This window comes from Candoia aspera, chromosome 6 (assembly GCF_035149785.1).
Source record: "Candoia aspera isolate rCanAsp1 chromosome 6, rCanAsp1.hap2, whole genome shotgun sequence".
Lineage (NCBI taxonomy): Eukaryota > Metazoa > Chordata > Lepidosauria > Squamata > Boidae > Candoia > Candoia aspera.
In genome coordinates this window covers 97520666-97540989 of record NC_086158.1, presented here as the reverse complement: position 1 = coordinate 97540989, position 20324 = coordinate 97520666, and the positions used below count along the sequence as shown (strand labels likewise).

The window sequence follows — 20324 nt, the reverse complement described above, 5'->3', positions numbered from 1 at the left end:
TCTACTAATAAGGTAAGAGATTTGCTTGAGTTAAGCCAGACTTACAATGGCTTAACTTGGGAGAAATTTGACAATGTCTTCTTCTGAGATTGTGTCTGTCCTTTCAATTTAGACTATGGTCTTGGGATTTCCTGGGGTCATCCATCCAAGTACATTGTCAAGATAAGCCAAGTTGGCCAAGCGCTCCCACATGCTGTAGAAAATAGATAGTAAGGCCCATTTGTGTATCCAGGGCAATATTGACAATACTTTTGGCGGTGTTCCATACGTAACCACAAAAGCCCACTGGGCAACTTTGGGCCAGTCCTGCCCTCTGAGCCCAACCTACCTCACAGGATTGTTGTGAGGAAAAATAGCAGTGCTACATATGATGCTGAGAGCTCCTGTACAACAGGCAGGGTATAAAATAGAAGAACAACGAGCAAGTAAACCAGTTTGTCTTTGGGAAACAGCAGAAGGATGGGATACTGGGGCTTGGGACAAACAGGACTGAGCCAATTTGCTGGACAAAGGGCAGAGGGGCTGGCAGGGAGATGCCATGAAAACTTAAGGCTCCTGGGATTTTAAGCTGTAAATGTCTATTTTGTTGGTCGTGGTCAAAGTTTTTTTGATACTATCCTTTAATACTTAATCACTGTGGCTTACGGGAGATAAACCTGGGACTGCAGTTTACAGCGTAAGCAGCACCCCAACATTGGTTGATAATGTCTCTGGTAGAGTGAGGCATCTCCACATAATTCTTCAAATATAATCGACAATTTACCCTGAGCTTCCTCCTCTTCACTACTCAATCGCTTATGGGAGGATGGATTCTTCGTCTCACAGAGGGCATTAATTGTGCACTTCTTTGGCAAGAGAAAGTATCTGAAGAGCTTTTAGCAGGAGATCCTTTAACTGAAGATGTCCTCTGTTTACCGGCTTGCCACTCCAAGCCTGCCTTAGCATCTCAAGCCCCTGCCGGTTAGAACAGGGGCCTTCAGTTGCTCATCAGCATCAGACAGCAACCAGGGCATGAGCTTTCCCCATATAGTGTAACTCCAATGAAATTGTAATGATTGTTTCCAAAATTGCACGCATGAATCTAAATGTGCAGATGCGCAGGTCTGAAGGGAGAGGACTGGAAATTGGTGCCCTCTCTTCTGGAGAAAGTGTGCTCATCTCCCCAGCTGTGATGGTCATTTTTGGAAAGGGAAGGTGGTGGAATTTTAGTAGTAGAAGAAACACCTTTCTTTAGTGGGAGGCCAGAGACATTTCCGGGAGCATCCTCTAGCATCTTCTACAGTCATCCAACTATCCTTGTGCCAAAGAGCAATAATGAAGCTCTCTCTCGCTTCAGCAATGGCTGGGCGATGCTCTCAAGATGCTGCAAGTCGCTAGTTGTTAAATAGCCTAGGTTGCCTTGTAAACCTTGAGGCTGTTGTTAAGCTACCCTGCAGCAAGATTCTGGCTCAGATTAAACCCTCATTGAAAGATGTGATGCTCTGCTGGGTTCTCTCTCTCTCTTTCTCCCCCCCCCCCACCCCCAACCTCTTAGTATTCTGTTTGCCTACAGCTTACTGTGAGATGTGTGCTTTAAAAAGTTGAGCAATGAAAAGCCTGGGGGGAGGGCAGCTAAATTGTTTCTCTCCTGCTGAAAGTGTTTGTAGAACATGTGCCCTTGAGGAAGCATTGCAGTCGGTCTTTAAAGGACATTTAAACGCCTTTTGCAGGCTTTCCAAAAAAGTCCCTCACTTACCTTGGCGTCCTCCTCCCCCCTTTGCTTCTGCTCCTTTCTCTAAAACCTTACAGGCAAATCCATGTCATTAATATTTCAGCATCATCTTCTTGCAGGCATTGGCTACCCTGCGATGTGTCTCCTCAATAAGAGCGAGCCACCCAGTCCCTGCTGCTCTCATTTGGCTGAGGAGTAGAAGCAGAGAGTCTCTGGGAGAGAAGGCTGCACAGAGCAGGCAGAAGACTTTCCACCAGCTCGCACCAAAACTATTGCAGAGGCCAGCCAGCCAGACAGCATGGATGTCTTTAAAAAGGGCTTCTCCATTGCTAAGGAGGGAGTGGTGGCCGCGGCTGAGAAGACGAAGCAGGGAGTCACTGAAGCAGCCGAGAAGACCAAAGAAGGGGTGATGTACGTAGGTAGGTCAAACGATGTACCTTCTCAACAGGCAGTCACCTCTGCAGTCCCTGGCATAAACATATCTCTGTTTCTGACCTTGCAGAACGATGCTCTGGAGATCAGAGCAGTCGGGGGTGGGGGTGGGGGGTGGGGGGCCTCCTCTCATGTATGACTTTTCTTAAAACAATAATAATAAATGTAGGTAATTGCTTTCCCTGCAGAATACCACCCTATTCCTCCCAGCCCGTCCTCTGGGTTCACCAATTGAACCATAGGGGATCGTCCATGATGGGATTTGTAGTTCTGAACATTTTGAAGGATCCTGTTATGAAAGGGTCATCTCTGCATGTCCTTTTCCCCTAACCCTTTGAAAGCTGCTCCGATCAAAATTCCAGATTGACGTATGGGTTGCCCTGTGTCCCAGTGACCTCTGGGAAGGGAGGAAGGGAGGAAGGAAGGAAGGAAGGATCTTTTATGCCCTTGTTTGGAGAAGTGCTTTGGGGCAGAAAAGCAGGAGGCAAATACATGTTTGGCTATGGATGATGGGCTTTCTTGGGCCTGCGTCACATCTGGGAACTTAAAACTCTCCCCTTCCCCAAATACTTTTTGTGAGGATAAACTGCAAAAGGAAGCCATCAAGAAACCAAGCATTTCTCTCAGTACGTGCTTCCTTTTCACAATGCTTCTCAGCTTGCATTCGGTCTCTTCTCAGCTCCTCTGAAGAAAGAGGGCCAGAAGCCGGCTCTCTGAGAGAGGTAAAATCTCTTTTGGCTCCCTCCCAGGAACTGAATTGCATTATCGGCTAAGAGCTGCACCAAAGAATTCAGGGCTTTCTCAGTCTGCAAAGGCAACAGAATCACTCTTCATTCCCCTGGTTGACATCTAACCCAGCAATGGGGAATGGAAGGAGAAACTGTTAAGACCATTGCCACCATCTGCATTTACGAGAATTATTATTTTCTTTACATTTGCTTGGTTTGTTCCTAACTGCTTATCTGTGCAATCCTGGGCAATCCTTACTTCTGTTATTTTGCTCTAAATTGGTATCGTTCCTTATTTTATGACGGCCTGCAAAAGGTAGTTCCTATGCCCATAGCAAGGTGTTTATACTTGTACACTTGAATGATATATTAGCTCCGCAGTGTCCTCTGATTTATAGAGCCTGGAAGCTAATAGAAACTGTAAGGACAGTTTGACGTGGATGGAGCCACCAGAAATCCTGCATTGTGCAAATCTGCCAGAATCATCAACTGCAGCTCAAGAATACATTTAACCCTACTCTGTCTTAATTCCAATATGAAGAAACTACCAATATTCATTCATCTAATAAGCAGCTATTTCAACCCATCACTTTACCTTGGAAATGTCATCAGGCAGTTACAAAAAAAAAAGTGGTGGGTCGCATCACCTGCTAGTCTCAAGTCCTGTGTTTTTCTAATGCACAAATCTTCATTCATGTCAAGGAACAACATTTATAATCCTGTCTGCTAATGAGAATCGCTTTTTCTTTTATTGCTATGCAATCTTCCTCCTTCCTCCCTCTGCATTCCTCTTCTCTCCCTTCCCTTTTTCTTCATTTCTTGGGGTGCAGTTGTATAATACTTCGGCAAACACATTTTCCAGTTCATAGATACAGAGATTTCTCCCCTCAATGCCTTGTGACCTTCCCATTTCATCCCAGCATGTATAATTCCTGCTAAGCTTATTTTTTTATCTTATAACTCGATTTGAAGCACATGTCTGGGAAATGAGATTGCAGGGAAACATCAGAAGAAATGCCTTCAATGTTCCTGCAGGTGTTCCCTTAAATCCACATTCTCCCGAGTGTGCAGATATGGTTTGGAAGTTTGACCTGTAATAGCCATACTTTTAAAAAGGAAAGGAAAGGAAGCAGGAAAAAAGGATGAAACGGAGACAGCGTCATCCCTTTACCCTAATTTTGAAGCATGATTATATTCTAACACATCAGCCATCATCTGAAAACAAATGCCTCGTCTAAATTTCCAGATTAGATGGGCAGCTCTACCATTCTTTCTTTACATTATGGTGTCTCCACTCCTCCTGAAATCCCGATCCAAACGGTCTTAAATATAGGATCTTTGATGCAGCCTTTTGAACTGAATATAGCAATATTCACAATATTCACCCACAATATGATTGGGACATAGGAAAATTGGTTTTAAACTGTCCTTGCACATTGAAGTGCTTACTGTTAATAAATTCCAAAGGGCTCTCAAGATATTGCAGTTGGATGTTCTGCTATCAGCCATTACGGAGGGCAGGAAATTCCTTATGCAAAAAAAGGTGTCTCCCTGTCAGTCTGGGAATCCTGAGTCATTGGCCCAATCTGTGTATACTGTAATACTGGTAGAGACACTCACAGCAAACTGCGATCACCTCTCAGAAGGCTATTCCTTGTATCACCAGATTCATTTTACATGAAGCCCCTCCAAGACCCCAAAACAACACTAGCTATTGCTAAAGTTTCCAGTTGGAGTTTATAAATTGATTTGGTCCTATTAAGGGGGCTGTTAGGGTGTCATAATGTTCTTGTGTCTTTTTCTTGAATTTTATTTTGATATTCTTGGTGGGTCTGTGCCCTGTAATAAAGGATAAAGTAAACCACTTCCACGTTGTTGAACAGGAGCTGAGCCCAACCCAGAGCGATTTTGCCTTTATCTTGCAGCTCATCTCAATGCTGCACAACAAGGGTCATCTCCCACATATTTACATGATTCAGGAAGGCCCAGGCGTTGGGAGGGCTTTGGATTCAGCCATCCTGCCCATGCAATGAACGTTCTTCTCCCCAGCTCCCCTACTTCTTTTGAAACCACACCAAACTCTTGCATTTAAATTGGTGCACCTTCTTGGAACATCAGGCAGCCTTCCAGCAGTTGTGTTGGCATGCTAAGCCTTGGTGTGTTTAATCATGGTTGGTTGAATAAACCACAATGGCTATGTCTACATGTGGTGCTGAGCCTGAAGTTGTATAATTGCATTTGGCTTAGTGTATTGGCTGAACCCAGAAGCTGTGCATCATTCCATGAACATATGGAGGTCTGGCCAGCGGGTGTACCCTGCCCAGTTCCACCAAAGGAGAGCAAGGCTGTATCTATTTCTTTCTTCTCCGGGACTTCTTATTCTCTGTCGGGTGCAGAGGTGGGAAGACCCTTCTGACAAGGTCAAGAGATAAGAATAGAGGAGAATCAACTGCCCTCTCTCCTCACCTGGTGGGAGAAGACACAGAAGTCCAGGCTGTGAGATGCCCCCTTACAGAACTGCTCACTGATCCAAGACAGTATTTTTATATATATATATATATAAATGTAATAGTATATTTTATATATATGTATATGTATATAAATATACTGACATGGTTTTATCTAACCACAGTGCTTGCTGACAGCACAAATCCATTTCGGTTAAAAAGCCATCTTAATCTGGGTCGAAATCATGACTATGTTTTTTTGCAAAATCAAAGAAATGCTCCTTTGCCATTGCTACTGAATAAACTTTCAGAAGGAAGGCCCAATATATTTGCCCAGAAACTACTAGGCAGGGATAAATAAATGTGGAGACTTCGCAGCCTGATTGGAAATGAGATGCCGAGTCCTTTTTCCACGCTGTGAGAATTTAGCAAGTGAGTTCTTTGCCTGGCACCACCTTGCAGATTTGGCACCATGTTTTGCAGGTCATTAGCAGGCGACATCTCCCTGCCTTGATGAGATGTTTTTCCCTATGTTCCCCTGACTCCCCAGCCGCCACCCCCCTTGTCTCCTGTTGACTATAAACAAGCCCAATAATGCTGAGTCATTTCAACGAGAGAGAGAGAGAGAGAGAGAGAGAGAGAGAGAGAGAGAGAGAGGGAGGGAGGGAGGGAGGGAGGGAGAACACAGTGTCGGGATAAAACAGATTGTGCTTTGCAACGACTTCAGGCTTGTCGGCTTTTACTAGAACGAAAAGAATCACCAACCAGAGATGTTAATTTAGAATAAGGAACGGGCAGTTTCCAGGCACATTCCCAGTCTAGCAATCTGCTGAATAAAATGGAGCTTTCCTGCAAACGTCAGTCAGCCCAGGCTAATCAGCAGCCCCATCCTGCTTGCTGCAAAGGTCATCTTGTTGCTGCTGTTGTTAAACAGCGGGGAGCCAAAAGCTGTAAGCCAGGGGTGGGTGCAGCCCCTCCTGAAATAAACTAAGCCAGATTCTTTCAATTTTCAAGAGTGGCAGGAATTTGACTGTACTGCAGCTCAGGTTTGCAATGGCGCTGTTTAGACGCCCTCCGGTCTTCTCCTTCATCGTCTTGGTGGCTTCTTTCCCAACAACGGCGAAAGAGGAAAAGCAGAAGGTGTATCTGTTCACCATCTTGTCAATAGGATGGCCATGAATATATCACACTCGTGCACGAGAAGGAAAAAGAACAGACGGACCTGGAGTAAGGTGGCTTTAGAGAGATAAGTTAGGAAACTGTGGTTTTCCTTTCAGCAGAACTGCAGTGTAGGCCAAAGTAGAAGAAGATGGTGAGGTGTTTACTTGCTCAGTCTGCTGATCAGAGGGTTGTGATCCAAGATCCCTGCTCTTCTCATCTTAGGGTTATTTACCTTTAAACCAGATTTGGGGGAATAACCCTTCAAGCAGAAAAACATTGTCCACTAACACAGCTTCAGGTTGGGAAGTACTGTATAGCATTGGCCATCTGCCTAACTTTCCAGCCAACAGCTCTCAGCTCAGCCCTCACTTGCAGGAAGTGGATAATTCTATCAGGCAACTTGGTGAAAGTGGTGATGGTTTAAGTGCTACTGAGATAACGCACACTGTAGATGTCTAAGATGACCAGGGCTGGTGTGGAAATTGGGTAGGGGTGGAAAGTCCCAAAGAGGTAGAACCAACTCCACCTCACCAGTTCTCCTGCGTTTCCTTCCATCCTGCAAGTTGGTGAAACCCTTTTGACCAGGAACTTAGCTGGATAATGCTTTCCTTGTGCATTCCCACCTGCTCAACATTTTCCCCATGAGGTTTCTTCCCCAACAAGCTTCCTTCCCTTCTTTAGGGATTAACCCTTCCCCCACCCATCCTCATGAAGTTGTGCTAGGGCAGTAGCGACAAACTAGGACCATGGCCACAGTCACCCTAGACTAGTCACCTGCTGCTTTAGGAAATGATCTCATTATGGACCTAGAAGGTTCTTCGTGTGTGGACAGGGCCAGGTGCTGAATTACTCCTCCCTAGAGGCAAGTGAAGAGATGGCAAGGCCCAAATTTCTCAGAGAGGGAGACATAGAAGGGGCCAGAAATTCCTGATTTATGACCACTAGGAAAAAAATACAGCGGAAATGCAGTTTTAACCCCAAACACAGTCTCATTCTGGACTGATCTCCAAATTGCCAAGCCCATTCTGGTGAAACCCGGTGGAGTTACATTGTGATGGCAGAAATGAGCAGACATGATCAACCCCAGGTGGCTTAGAGCTGCCATTACATTTCCCACAATGCTCAGGGTCATGCTCCTTTGGAAGCATCATGGGAAATTTAAATGGGAGCTCTACTCCCCCCAATAGCGTAGGTGGGCACCTAAAGCAGAGCTCAGGATGGGATGACTGTTGTGAGCTGAGGGTCACTTCATACAGAACATCAGCCCTGAAGGCCCAGGAAAAGAGAAGGAAGAAGTAAGAAAGTTTTGCAATGGTCAAGATCCACTGAACCTGTAATAGCCATTGTGATCCATTCATCGGTGACCATTCATTGGGTTTGGACTTGCAACTGCAGTGGTTTGGGGACTCAGAGTTCATGCCATGCAGAAAACCAACCAGAACCTGGACGCCTTGGGCGTGGTCCTTCCAGAGTGCGGAGAAGATTAAACACAGTGAGGATGACTGTACTAGAGCTGCTAAGTTGAATTGGCAGCTCTGGAACTGTGTTCTTCGGTTAAACCCAAGAGGAGGGCATCGGTAAGAAAGGGATTCTGTCCTACAATTTCCCCCTTCACAGAACTCAGTTCACAAGATGAGTGAAAAGCTGAACTGCACAGCAGACCAAACTTGGTCAGTTTTGATCTCAGTTAGGGTGTGTATGTGTGTGCAGGTTTGTGTTAATTTTGGCAGTGTGTGAATATGCAGCCTATATTCCTTTCAATGTAAACATCTGCATGTCAGAAAATGTTTCACCTGCCTCCAGGTTGTTCAAATCTCAGGAGCCTTGGTGTGAAGACCAAGCTGCGGGTCTTAGTGAGAAAAACAGTGGGCAACCCTGAAAGCAGCTGGACATGGATACTGAGCAGTTCAAGTTTTGATAATATTGTCTGAAACTTCAAGGAAAGCCCTTTGCTCTGTTGTTGTTCAGAGCACACAAGCAAAGGCGTGGTAGGAATATTGCTTAATTTTCAAGAATATGCCAGAGATTAGACCTGGCTCATTAAAATGCCCATTCAGCACCACAATGAATAATGGCAAATTAAATTGGTTTGCTCATTAGCATAGCTAACACTCCCCCCCCCCCCATATCATCAACACTTTGGAATTATTTCGCAGGTAAACTCCAATTAACATGCACACATCTGAGAAAAACCTTAACACGCTTAATTTTTGTGGTTAGTCCTGTGGAAGACATACAGTAATTCAGAAAAGAAGGAAGGGAAGAAAATCAGATTCCCTGAGTGAAGGACATTTATGGAAAAGTAGAGCTTGATTTTAAGATTAAGACCCCCTCCACCTCCCCTAAGTGAATATAAGGTTGAAAAATTGCTTACAGAATTTTTTTTTTTTAAATAAAGCTTCCTGATATTTTAGAATAAATGTGACTTAAAACAGGTATGTCAATAAAGTACGACCTGAATCACCTCTAAATGACTTTCAGCATTGTGAGGTCCTCTGTGCTTGTTCAGTATATTGTTAAGAGCTAAGTAAAACAATCCTTGGATTTGGGTACTTTGAAAGGATACATAAACTTGATGCACAATCCAGTGATCTAATTTTCTAAAATGGCAATGGAGTTCGGCTGGGTGTAGCATCTTGCTAACCTTTAAAGCAGACTCAGATGATGTACTTTGGAGGAGAACAGAGTTTTCAAGCCATCTACCAAGCACCAAAGACTTGATGTCCTTCTTTGTAATCCTTGTAGGAGATTTTACATTTACCTTTTAGGCATCTGAAAAGCAGTAAATGTGGTAGGCAGTTCATAACTCTATATATTTAGGGAAACCTAGCACCTTTGTAGTGAGAATATCAGCTTTGATGATGAATTTGCCCAATGGGTAACATCTGGAGACCTTCAGCACACTTCCCCAGCTTTATCTTGAGGGGTTGTTGGAATTGTGATACAAGACCTGTAGAGGGCATTACTTCAAGATGGTATTCCAGAAAAGGTTGGACACCAGCTCTGCACCAGCTCCTTACATTATAAGGCTGTCCTCCTTAACAAGATGGCTTCTAGATGTGTTCCAGCAAGAATCCCAACCAGTCTCCAAAACAATGTAATCCCTCCATAGGTGAGCACGCATTCATGTCCAGACAACTCTTTGCTCTTTTTGCTTATCCAAAAACCTTGTTCATTTTTCTCTGGCTAAAGGTCTGATGCTCTGTGGGGGATGGACTCTTCCTTCAAGATTTTCTCCTTCCTCAGCAAAACAAGACCTGCGCTCTAAAATCTCTTTTGCCTGTGGATTTTGTATTTGAATGGATGCTCAAACCTGCCACTTGTCTGAAGGGCTATATTCATCCTGGAAGCAGGAAATTCAATGCCTTTTATCTGGTGACTCATTCTCTGCTAAGCTGTAATGCTACTGCAAATATAAATGATTTTTGAAAGCAAAACTAATCAATTCTCTCTCTCTCTCTCTCCTCCTTTCAGGTACAAAAACCAAAGAGGGTGTGGTGCAAAGTGTCTCTTCAGGTAAGAGCTACACAAATTTTGGTATTGTGGATTTGCTACTAGATTCCATGTTTTGAATGAGTGACACCCTCTCACCTCGTCCTATACCCATGTGGAACTTGCATGAATACATGTGAATTCGCATATTGTCCAAGAAATGCTCCATCCATTAACGTTATGGGATGTTAATACAGTGTGGCTTATTCTTCAGCACTGGAAGGTTAAAGATATGGCCCCAACATCTCCAGGGTCTGCAGTGTTGGCAGTATTAGCAATTTATGAATGAATCACTTATCAAAGCAGATCAGCAATAGGTGATTAAAATGAAATATGGCTGGCTGCCCTGAAATGCTTGTGTAGGGCTGGTATTTCTGCAAACATAAGCCCTATATATTTTTGTTTCTGTTTTGGTTTTCTTTAGTTTTTGTCTTCTTTCTTTTATCATTTTGTACATTGTTTATTTTCCCTTCTCTTTGTTTGCTGTACAATAAAAGCAAAGACATACAAAAAATCATGCTACCATGTGATTTATTTTTAGTTGAATATCCCAAGAAAGAAAACATGGTTGTAGCCCCAGTGGGTTTGCACATTGAGAGAAACCAGAAGTAAATCAACCATGTTAGGGTTGGATCTTGAAGGTGAGCAGGTATCAACCTGCCATTTTCTAGCTCAGAACTCTTTAGAAAATAGATCATTTCAGTTATCCAAGACAGATATTTGTTCATGTGGTTAACAGCTATACTTTCAGTTATGCAAAACTGCAAAACAGTTTGCCATATGCTACAAGAATAATTCCCAGCATGTGGTCCATGAGAAGAATGATCAATGGACTCACGGAGAGAACAAGGAAGTCTTGGTTCACCAAGTCTTTGGCCTTCAAAGGGGGGAAGCATCTCGGCAGCTATAAAGAAAGTTACCCCAAGGCAGACAGAGAAAATAATGCATAAGAATCCCTCTACCAGAGTCAACTCAAGACTTTTTTCTATCTGAAGGAAAGACAATCTACTTGTGCAACTTCTTTCATCTTCCATCTTCAGGGCTTTGCTGTGCTACATTCTGAAAGTGGGTGCAGACTCGATACATTCTGGGGGTGGTCTTGAACCCCCTTCAAAATTCCAGAAACTGCAAAATGAGGGCTGAACAATCTGCCTCCACACATTTTTTTGGGTGTGGGGGGCTTCTGGAGATCAACAAAAGGGATGCTGGTAGTAGGGCTCCCAGACCTGGGCTGCAAAAATGATGACAGCCACAAGGTGCCGATCCTTTAAAACCTGGCCTCAGCTGAAAGATAGCAGACAATTTATGCCACATTCCAAAAAGTGGGATCTTCATCTTACCTTGATTCACCCTCTCAACTTCTTTCTGCTTAAACTATAGTTGCTGAGAAGACCAAAGAACAGGCCAATATTGTGGGAGAAAGCATGGTGGCCAGTGTGAACACAGTGGCAAAGCAGACAGTAGAAGGAGCAGAGACTATTGTAACCACCAGTGGACTTGTGAAAAGGGTAGGTGTGATCTTTCAGTTTTGCCCCATGAATGAGACTTCATCGTGTTCCTGAGAGGTGAGCCCAGTGCAGGGTATGGTGTTGTTTCCCAGGGGAATCCATCCAGTTGATGGGTTCTTAATTTTCTGCCCTAGCATCCTTCCTACTTCTTAATCAGAACTCTTCTGGTTTTAGACCAGTGATGCGAAATGGTGCCAGGTAGGAAACTGTCAAGCCTGGGTGGGAGCTAAGCAGCTATTTCCCCTCAATGAACCATTCTTCCTGTGAAAAAGGTTGTGAATTTTACATGTGACTTGTTTACCCAATAAAGGAATTTCAAGAAGGTGGAACTCTCATGTAGCTAGATTTCAACAAGCGGAATGGCTTCCCAGACTTGAGCTTCACCATGAAGGCCATGCTGGTGTCCATGACCTTCTCTTCTCGGCAAGTCCAACATGTGGCAAACTATCTAAGAAGACCAGATACATTAGTGAACCTGCCCTTTTCACAGACATCAGTAACAAAAGTGCTATTTCACCCATTAAGAGCTTTAAAATGGGCAGTAGATACACCAATTGTTTCTTGAAAATGAGGAACAACAGGATACAGAGAAAACCATTAGTGACATGATGCAGAAACTGAACAGATGTTTGAGCGATATTTGTCCTGGGATTTTGTTGGTTTTCTCTGTACATTCTGCAGCAACTGTTTCATAGCACACTCGATTGGCTGTTTGTACAACCAAAAGTCACTGCCTCCTTGTGGGTTTTTCTGTAAAGAAAAGCTCTGAAAACACATCAAATACCAAGTATGCTGTTGGTTCATTACAAAGACTTCCAGCCCAGTGTTTCATTTTCTACAAAAGCCAATTATGGGAAATTTGCAAGCACAATAAAAGGTCCACAAACCTTTATGGGGAATATCAAGAAAAAAGAGAATCAGGACTTTTTACAACACGATGGTCTTTGATTCTGGGATGTTTTTATTGTCAGGGACCAAGATAATTGATTGTGGAGTTTTCTCCACAAAATAGCAAGCTCTTTATTTAGAGAAGTACCTCCAATCTCGTAGGAATTCTTTAAATACATTCTTCAAATTCATAGCTAGGAAGTATGTTTGGAAGTATGACTCCCTGCCCAGAAATTATCATTTGGTTTGGTAGGGAATATTCTGAAAAAAAATAGATGATACTGTTCTAACATATTAGGCTGGTAAGCTTTGGGTCAGTTGTTCTTGATTTTGAGAGTGGCTGTGTTCAAGGTCCGTGTCTCTCAATGTGTCAAAGTTGTCAAGTTTATATTGGCAGGGGGAGAGAAGGAGTGTGCAAGCCAACACATCTTCATCCTGTAATTGTGCTCCAGTTCAGAAAGAAAGAGAGAGAGAGAAAATCTCAAGATGCTCCTTTCCTGCCTGGTTAAAAATAGAGGGTGAGTCAGAGATGTGAAGTCATGATGAGGGATACAGACACAAGAGAAACAAACAGAGGATGTGATTCTCAAGCCCACCATTCACAATTAGAGATGAGCTTGAACGTTTCCTCGGGTCCAAGGAAACACACAGACATTTGTTTGTATCCAAAGCATATGCTTGCCTCATTCATGTATAAATTGTTGGCAAAGTGGCAGAGAGGGTAGATGTAAGGGACAGAGCTAAATCAATTCCTTTCCTAGTTTACATTCCTGAATTTAAACAATTAACTTCATGCATCATAGCCATTCAATACTTGGACGGGAGACCACCAGGGGTCTCCAGATGTAACGGCTAGATTGGGAAGTGCAAAACAAAAAAACCAAACAAAGCAAAAACCAGAAGGAATCAAGAGCAGAGAAATCCCAACCACACTGCCTGGTTGTGTCCACAGTCAGCAGAAACTGAGTTTGAAGTTCAGCAGGGCCAGGATGGGAGATCACATTTGCATTGATGGTCTGTATACAACACAGGAAAACAAAACAGTGCAAAGTGTGATATGGGGAATAGCATTCAACTTGGGTAAACACAGCTTTTCAGCATTTAAAGTCTGTGTGCCCGACCTTTGTGTACAGAAGAACAGTCTTGATGGATTCAGTCAAGATTCATCTCAGTCCAGCATTTTGTTCCAGATGTGTGGACTGTGGACCAGCTCTCAGAATGCTTCAGCCATTGCTGAGCATTCTGGGAATTGGAGTCCACACATCTGGAAGCTACCCAGAATAGGAAACCCTGACCTGAAGGAATTCCTGCAGCCCTCTGCTCATTCTGGCATCTGATAATACTTTGATCCAATAAGGAGGTCCTCTTCTTGTATGCTCTGCAGGAGGATTTACAGCATCCAGAGCAGCCTGAAGACCAGCCTGCTGGGGCTGGGGAAGAAGACACCCCAGTGGAAGCCACAGAGGTAAAGCAGGGTCTCAGCTCAGCTCACCCCAGAATCTTAGAGGGTGGGAGTCAGGGTGTGTCAAAAAAATTAAGATCACAACTATGTGATCAAAGCTCTACCAGTCTTCAGTTCCCTGCTGAGGTGGTTACCATTTCTTTTCTCCATAAAGTGATTTCAAATCTTTGTTTACTGATTTTTACATCAAAATACTGCCTTTTGGGGTGTTTTTCCCCCCTTTCTCTCACTCTTTCCCCACCCTAATTTCTAGACCATTTTGATATTATGTTTGGTGATAATTAAGAGAGTTGAAAGTAGATGGAAAATTCTTCAACTTTGGCCATTGACAATCTCTGGCCCTCCAGATGTGTTCCAATAACTCCCACAGTAACTCAGTTATCAGTGATTATTAATCGAATTATTAATTAATTATATTAATTTAGCTTAATGTTAGTAATAAATGCCAAGTCATTTCTTTATTTAGCAGGACTGTTCTGGAGGAAGTATGTTAACAGCTCAGGATGGAATTTTTTTCAGATAATAAACCTTTTGTTAAAGCACCGATATACTTATTTAGCTGTGTACATGAATCTCAGCTTATACTGTTGTTTTAATGATGTCATGCTTTTTACAATGCTTTTATTATGGTTTAAATGGCAGCATTGAAGGCAACTAACTCTGACCTGGTCTCTTGCTTAATATTAGTTTGCCTTTAAAGAATTATGGAAATACTGTACCCTAGGCATCTGCAAATGATGCAGATTACATAATTTGCACATTATTATCATTGTGGTTATTAGCAATAGCAGTAGTAGCAGCGTTAATTATATTTTTATGCTGCCAAATCATTCAGACTCCCCGTGGCTTGCAACAAGATTATAAACAATAAAATATCCGCCTTACAGAAAAACAATGACAGTAAACGGATAAATTTAGCCCACATTCCTAATAATACCCAAATCCCCCAAAAACTCATTGTAGTTTTTAATATGTTTTGATACCCGCACTGTAGAGTAGGTGGGTTTTTCAGGAGGTAAACTAACTTATTTCCTTGTCTTTTTTCTTCTCAGGGTGAAGGAAATTAATCTTCTCCAGGTCTTCTACTACAGTATGAAACCCAGGAGTAAACGCAGACCTGTTAGAGGACACTAGAGCAGGGATCTCTCTCCTACTCCTAAGCTATCTTCATTCAGCACGACAGACTTTCACTTGCCTAATTCTAACCTATCCTAGCTGGGTGGCAAACTCTTGATTGTACGTTTTAGGGCAACTCTATGCGTCCCCCTTCGTGTCTCCTTTGTGGCTTCCTTCCTTACCCATCTTTGAGACCTCCAAGAGTGTGGCTGGATAGCCATTTCACACTGTTGTGGTTGGAATCACTGATCAATGTATTTTTGCTCATTATTATCAGCACTTGGTTTCCCTAGAAAGGGTGGACATTTTTTTTTAAAGAGACAGAATAAAATCTTGTTTCAACTAAGTCCTTGTTCTTCCACTTTTTTTTAAATTCATCAGTCTGACCATAAGCATTGTCTGCTCACTGTTTGCTCTTGTAAGGACCATACTGCACCATACAGTGGCAGCCTTGGTTACCTGGCTGCCCTTCTGCTTTATATGACTTTGCTTTATTTTCTCAGAAATGATACCTCATCATCCTCTCTCCTCCCGCCAGCTACCAGCCAACTAGCATCTTCCATAAAAGATCTGGATGAACAATCAGCCAGTCAGAATTCAACACTAGGGATCACTTGAAAGAAAAGCATTGTATAAAGAATGAATAGCAGATAGCTGAGCCAATCAGATGCTGCCTTTTGGGAAGCACAGCTGGCAAGGTCATCAGTGCAACAGTAAGTCCCTCCCAGTCCAAAGTTCTCATAGGATGTGTGCCCCAAAGGCAACATTGGATTCATTTAGATCATCCATTGCTTGTTTCTGACTCTGGGAGATGTTTTTAACATTTAAAAGGTTGTCTGGTGCAACTATATGGATGAGTCTGGAATTCATTAGGAGGCCAGCTGGCTGTTATCTATGCAACATCTAAGTAGCTTCATTGCAGACATGTCTGAAGGAAGATATAGAATCATTTCCTTCAGGGTCCAAAGATGATATTTTTAATAAATTATTGTAAACCGCCCAGAGTCCCCTGATGGGAGGAGATTGGGGTGGGGGTGGGGGGACAAATTAAATAAATAAAAAATAAATAAGTATACATAAAGTAGGTGTCCAACAGAAGCCGTGTTGACATCAAAACAACATCTCATGTGTAATGACATCAACCTACAAATGACAGGAATTGCTTCCTTCCATCATTTCAAGATGCAAGTATGTAATTCAGGCCATTGTTATGACGACAATTGTGACACACGTATTGTCACTTGCTCCCTCTGGGGATGCCAGTGGGGAGAGAAGTTTGTTCATCCCATTTGGAGAAGGCTGTATGGAAGCTTCCTAAACAGCTTAATGGAAATTATTATTGCATTCCAAATTTCCAGGCAGGAAGCTGAACAACAAAAATTCAGCAAAGGGCCAATGGGAAGGGAAGAGAATAAAAACAACTGGAAAAGATCCTGTTTTAGAGGGATGGTGCAGTAATAGTGAAAGGGCACCTGGGATTGAAGCCTTAGAAACATTTAGAGACCATGTGCTCCCAGGAGAGGAGAGAAAAGCTTTTATGGATCCTAGCGACCCAACATGGTTAGTGGCTGTATTTCCATGGACATCGAGGAACATATAAACACATATATAATATAAGGCAAGTCCATCACAGATACAGATCCCTCCTTCTGCTCACCTGTCTAACTTTGGGTAACAGCTACCCAAGTTGTTTTCTTCCTGATATTTTGATGCCCATCAGATTCTTCCTCCTTTCTTACTGAACACCCATGCTGCTTCTTCGCATATGTAAAGGTAGAAATCCCCCGTCAGTCGTGCCTGAGTCCTGGTAATTGTACGGACACACCATGTAGTTTTCCTGGCAACAGTGGTTTGCCATGATCTATTTCTAATTTCTTTTTCTTTCTTTCTTTTGTAATTTCTTAGTCTAGCCCATAGCCCTAGGATATCATGGTGGATTCCCCTTCAGCCGCTAGCCACTTCTGCCCCACTTAGCCCCTAGAGCAGTGCTCCTCAACCTCGGCAACTTTAAGATGGGTGGACTTCAGCATGGCTGGCTGGGGAATTCTGGGGGTTGAAGTCCACCCATCTTAAAGTTGCCGAGGTTGCAAAATACTTCTCTAGGGTCTCTTAAATTTTAACTGGGTGCTGCTATTTAGCTGAGCCTTCAACCAACTGCACTTGGTTGAAGGATTCCTTGGTTGAAGGATTCCTTCAACCAACAGGATTCCTCAAATGGAGTCAGCGTGGTTTATTTGCTCTCAGAGGGAGCTAAGGATTAAAAAGGAAAAAAAAAACCACAACGTTTTGAATGCAAGGCAAAGTTGATAGCCCACTGCCCTAGATCCTGTAAGTTCAGGAAAAAAAAACAACTTTCAAATACTGTGTAAACTGTGTGTACCAGATGTATTCTGCAAAATATTTGTTTACCAGGATTCACTGATATAAAGTTGCCAGGGTGCACCATACAATGTTCTGCAAACAGTCCATCTCAGTATAGATCCAAACTTGCATTGTGGATTCACTGGTTTATGTCCCAACCATATAATTTTACAGCTAAATGCCACAACATTCCAGTTCAAAAACCACGACCTGGTTATTTTGCATGGTCCTGCTTACCGTGTTTATTTCTTGTCCCATCTGAGAAGTTAATGTGCTGCTGTGTGTGCATGTGTGTCCAATTCCCCTGAATCTGGACCGCACTTAATGCTCAATTGCCAGCCTCCAACGACTGTTTGCTCTTTTCCCCTTATTAAACAGCTAGGCCAAGAGACATGAGCCATCAAAGGCCAGTCCAATGTTGCATTAAATGGTGAGGAAACCATGCCTGGTTTACTAAAATAAACTACTTCGGTAATACAATTACTTTAGTCAATATTGGCAGTGCTGCCAATGAAGCACAAGGACCATTGACCTCAACCCCACAGCAACAGAACTGGAGTGGAAGTTCAGCCTCAGTTTTCCTGAAGTGGGAACATCCAAGGAGAAATCAATGGATCAGTGGTGTTACTTACTGCATACAGTAAGTTCCCCTCCAAGTTACTAGGCAGCCATTCACCATTGCTCATCGAGTTTTATGGCTGCTCCAGCTCAGCCTTCACTGAACTCTTGAGGTGGGACTACAGCTTTCAGAGCCCAGCAAAGAGGAACCCCAGAGACCAGAGCGAGCTTAAATGTTCATTAGGGATACAAAGCTACAGTAATTTTTCCAGGTCTTCTCCATAATTCAGGTATTTGTGTGAAGCTTGGCTGCATTTCATAATCTAACCAGAAGGTCCTTATGTAAGGTTACACAGTTTTCCAGGATTTGTTAAACAGACTCTATTTATGCACGACTACGCTTCTGTGCCAAAGGAGATTTACTAGGAAAAGTCAACTCACAGCTACCTTTTCCCATATTTTGAGAAATAGGATCTGTGCCAGAAATGGGGAGAACACTGGGGACAGAATGGTTTCCTTCTTTATCTGTTTCGCCATCTTTAAAAATCTTATGGGATGCCTTACAAATCCAAGATTCTTCTAATACCTCTGCTTGGAGTTTTTGTATCGCCTCTCAGTATTAATACAACCATAAAGTTGATTGATAACTGGCAAATAGAGGGGGAAAATGTAGAAGCAGTGAAAGACTTTGTATTTCTAGGTGCGAAGATTACTGCAGATGTTGACTGCAGCCAGGAAATCAGAAGACGCTTAATCCTTGGGAGAAGAGCAATGACAAATCTCGATAAAATAGTTAAGAGCAGAGACATCACACTGACAACAAAGGTCCGCATCGTTAAAGCAATGGTGTTCCCCGTAGTAACATATGGCTGCAAGAGCTGGACCATAAGGAAGGCTGAGAGAAGGAAGATCGATGCTTTTGAACTGTGGTGTTGGAGGAAAATCCTGAGAGTGCCTCGGACTGCAAGAAGATCAAACCAGTCCATCCTCCAGGAAATAAAGCCAGACTGCTCACTTGAGGGAGTGATATTAAAGGCAAAACTGAAATACTTTGGCCACATAATGAGAAGACAGGACACCCTGGAGAAGATGCTGATGCTGGGGAGAGTGGAGGGCAAAAGGAAGAGGGGCCGACCAAGGGCAAGGTGGCTGGATGATATTCTAGAGGTGACGGACTCGTCCCTGGGGGAGCTGGGGGTGTTGACGACCGACAGGAAGCTCTGGCGTGGGCTGGTCCATGAAGTCACAAAGAGTCGGAAGCGACTAAACGAATAAACAACAACAAAGTTGTCCATGTCACTTCATTATTTACTGATTGGTTGTTGTTGTTATCACTATTATTATTATTATTATTCTACGGCTCATAATATGTCAACAGTCTCAGCACAGGAGAGAATTCAGTCGAATGTGCAGAGTTAAGAGAGCAGCAATTACAGTACAGAAAAATAAATTCAATGCAGTTTTTCCCTCCAGCCACAGGATGGAGCACAAGTCTACACAGATGCAGGGCTGAATAGTTGCCCTACTTCTTTGCCATGGCATTTTTTTAAAAGGAGCGATACATTCTGAGATCAAACACAAAGGCTACAATGTTTTATTACTATGTGGACCAAATTGCCCCAGGGAATATCAACTAGAAAGAGCACGGCTCAAATCCCACCTTGGCTACGAAAGTCACAGGACATGTGGAGCCAAATTTAACCTAACATCTGGAGCTGCTTTGCAGACCACAGTGAGAGAGGGGAGCCCTTTGGGGAAATGTTGGATGTAAATGCAGCAAGTAAGTCCTATATTCGGCCACATACAAGCCATTTATATGCTTTACTCAGTAACTGAGTTAACATGTTTCCTGGGGTCACACCATACATGGAATCATAGGCTACGTTTGAACAGCACATGAAATCATGGCCTCTCCTCATCAAGCTTAGCACAGGTGAATGCAGTGCTGGATGACCTGATCTGACCTGGTGGACATGTGACACATATATAGTCATCTTGTCTTCAAATTATTCATAAAATTATATGTGGTGATATTACTCTGAATGACAGAACATGTTCACTGGGTCAGAATCAGAACGGACGGATGTGTTCAGAGCATCAGGGCTCAAACAGATGCTCATGTCTCAAGTGAATGGTACCACATAGATGGGAAAGAGGGTCTTCTCTCTGTCCTCTACACCACGAAGCCTAGAATTTCTTCCTGAATTTTATGAAGTTCAGGAAATCTCCCTGAAGTGTATGAAGTTCACACTTTCTCCTGGGCCTTCAGTTCATCTGGACATAATACGATGCCTGCATTCTTGTATGAAAGCAGACAGGTTGGAAATGTGCCAACGAACTGGCTAATGTGGATCTGAAGCCTGCTATCTCCACTATTGATGAGAATCATCCTAAATGTTCCAAGATAAGTATGTGCAGATTGTTCAATTGTCAGCCATCAAATATTCTGTGGAACTGAAT

The 20324-nt window shown here is 43.0% G+C and overlaps 1 protein-coding gene across 1 annotated transcript; it reads left to right on the top strand.

The window, feature by feature from the left end:
- The first annotated feature begins 1881 nt into the window (after positions 1 to 1881).
- On the top strand, positions 1882 to 15291 carry SNCG (synuclein gamma). Its single transcript, XM_063306287.1, has 5 exons — positions 1882 to 2130; positions 9954 to 9995; positions 11352 to 11479; positions 13752 to 13832; positions 14882 to 15291. The coding sequence occupies exons 1-5, from the start codon at positions 2010 to 2012 to the stop codon at positions 14894 to 14896; spliced, it is 387 nt and encodes a 128-aa protein (XP_063162357.1). The 5' UTR covers positions 1882 to 2009; the 3' UTR covers positions 14897 to 15291.
- The last annotated feature ends 5033 nt before the right edge of the window (positions 15292 to 20324 follow it).

Excerpts from the sequence above, each read along its gene's own strand:
- SNCG (XM_063306287.1), top strand. The coding sequence starts at position 2,010 with ATGGATGTCTTTAAAAAGGGCTTCTCCATTGCTAAGGAGGGAGTGGTG. Across the intron at positions 2,131-9,953 it reads AGAAGGGGTGATGTACGTAG|GTACAAAAACCAAAGAGGGT; the intron begins GTAGGTCAAACG and ends TCCTCCTTTCAG. Across the intron at positions 9,996-11,351 it reads GGTGCAAAGTGTCTCTTCAG|TTGCTGAGAAGACCAAAGAA; the intron begins GTAAGAGCTACA and ends CTTAAACTATAG.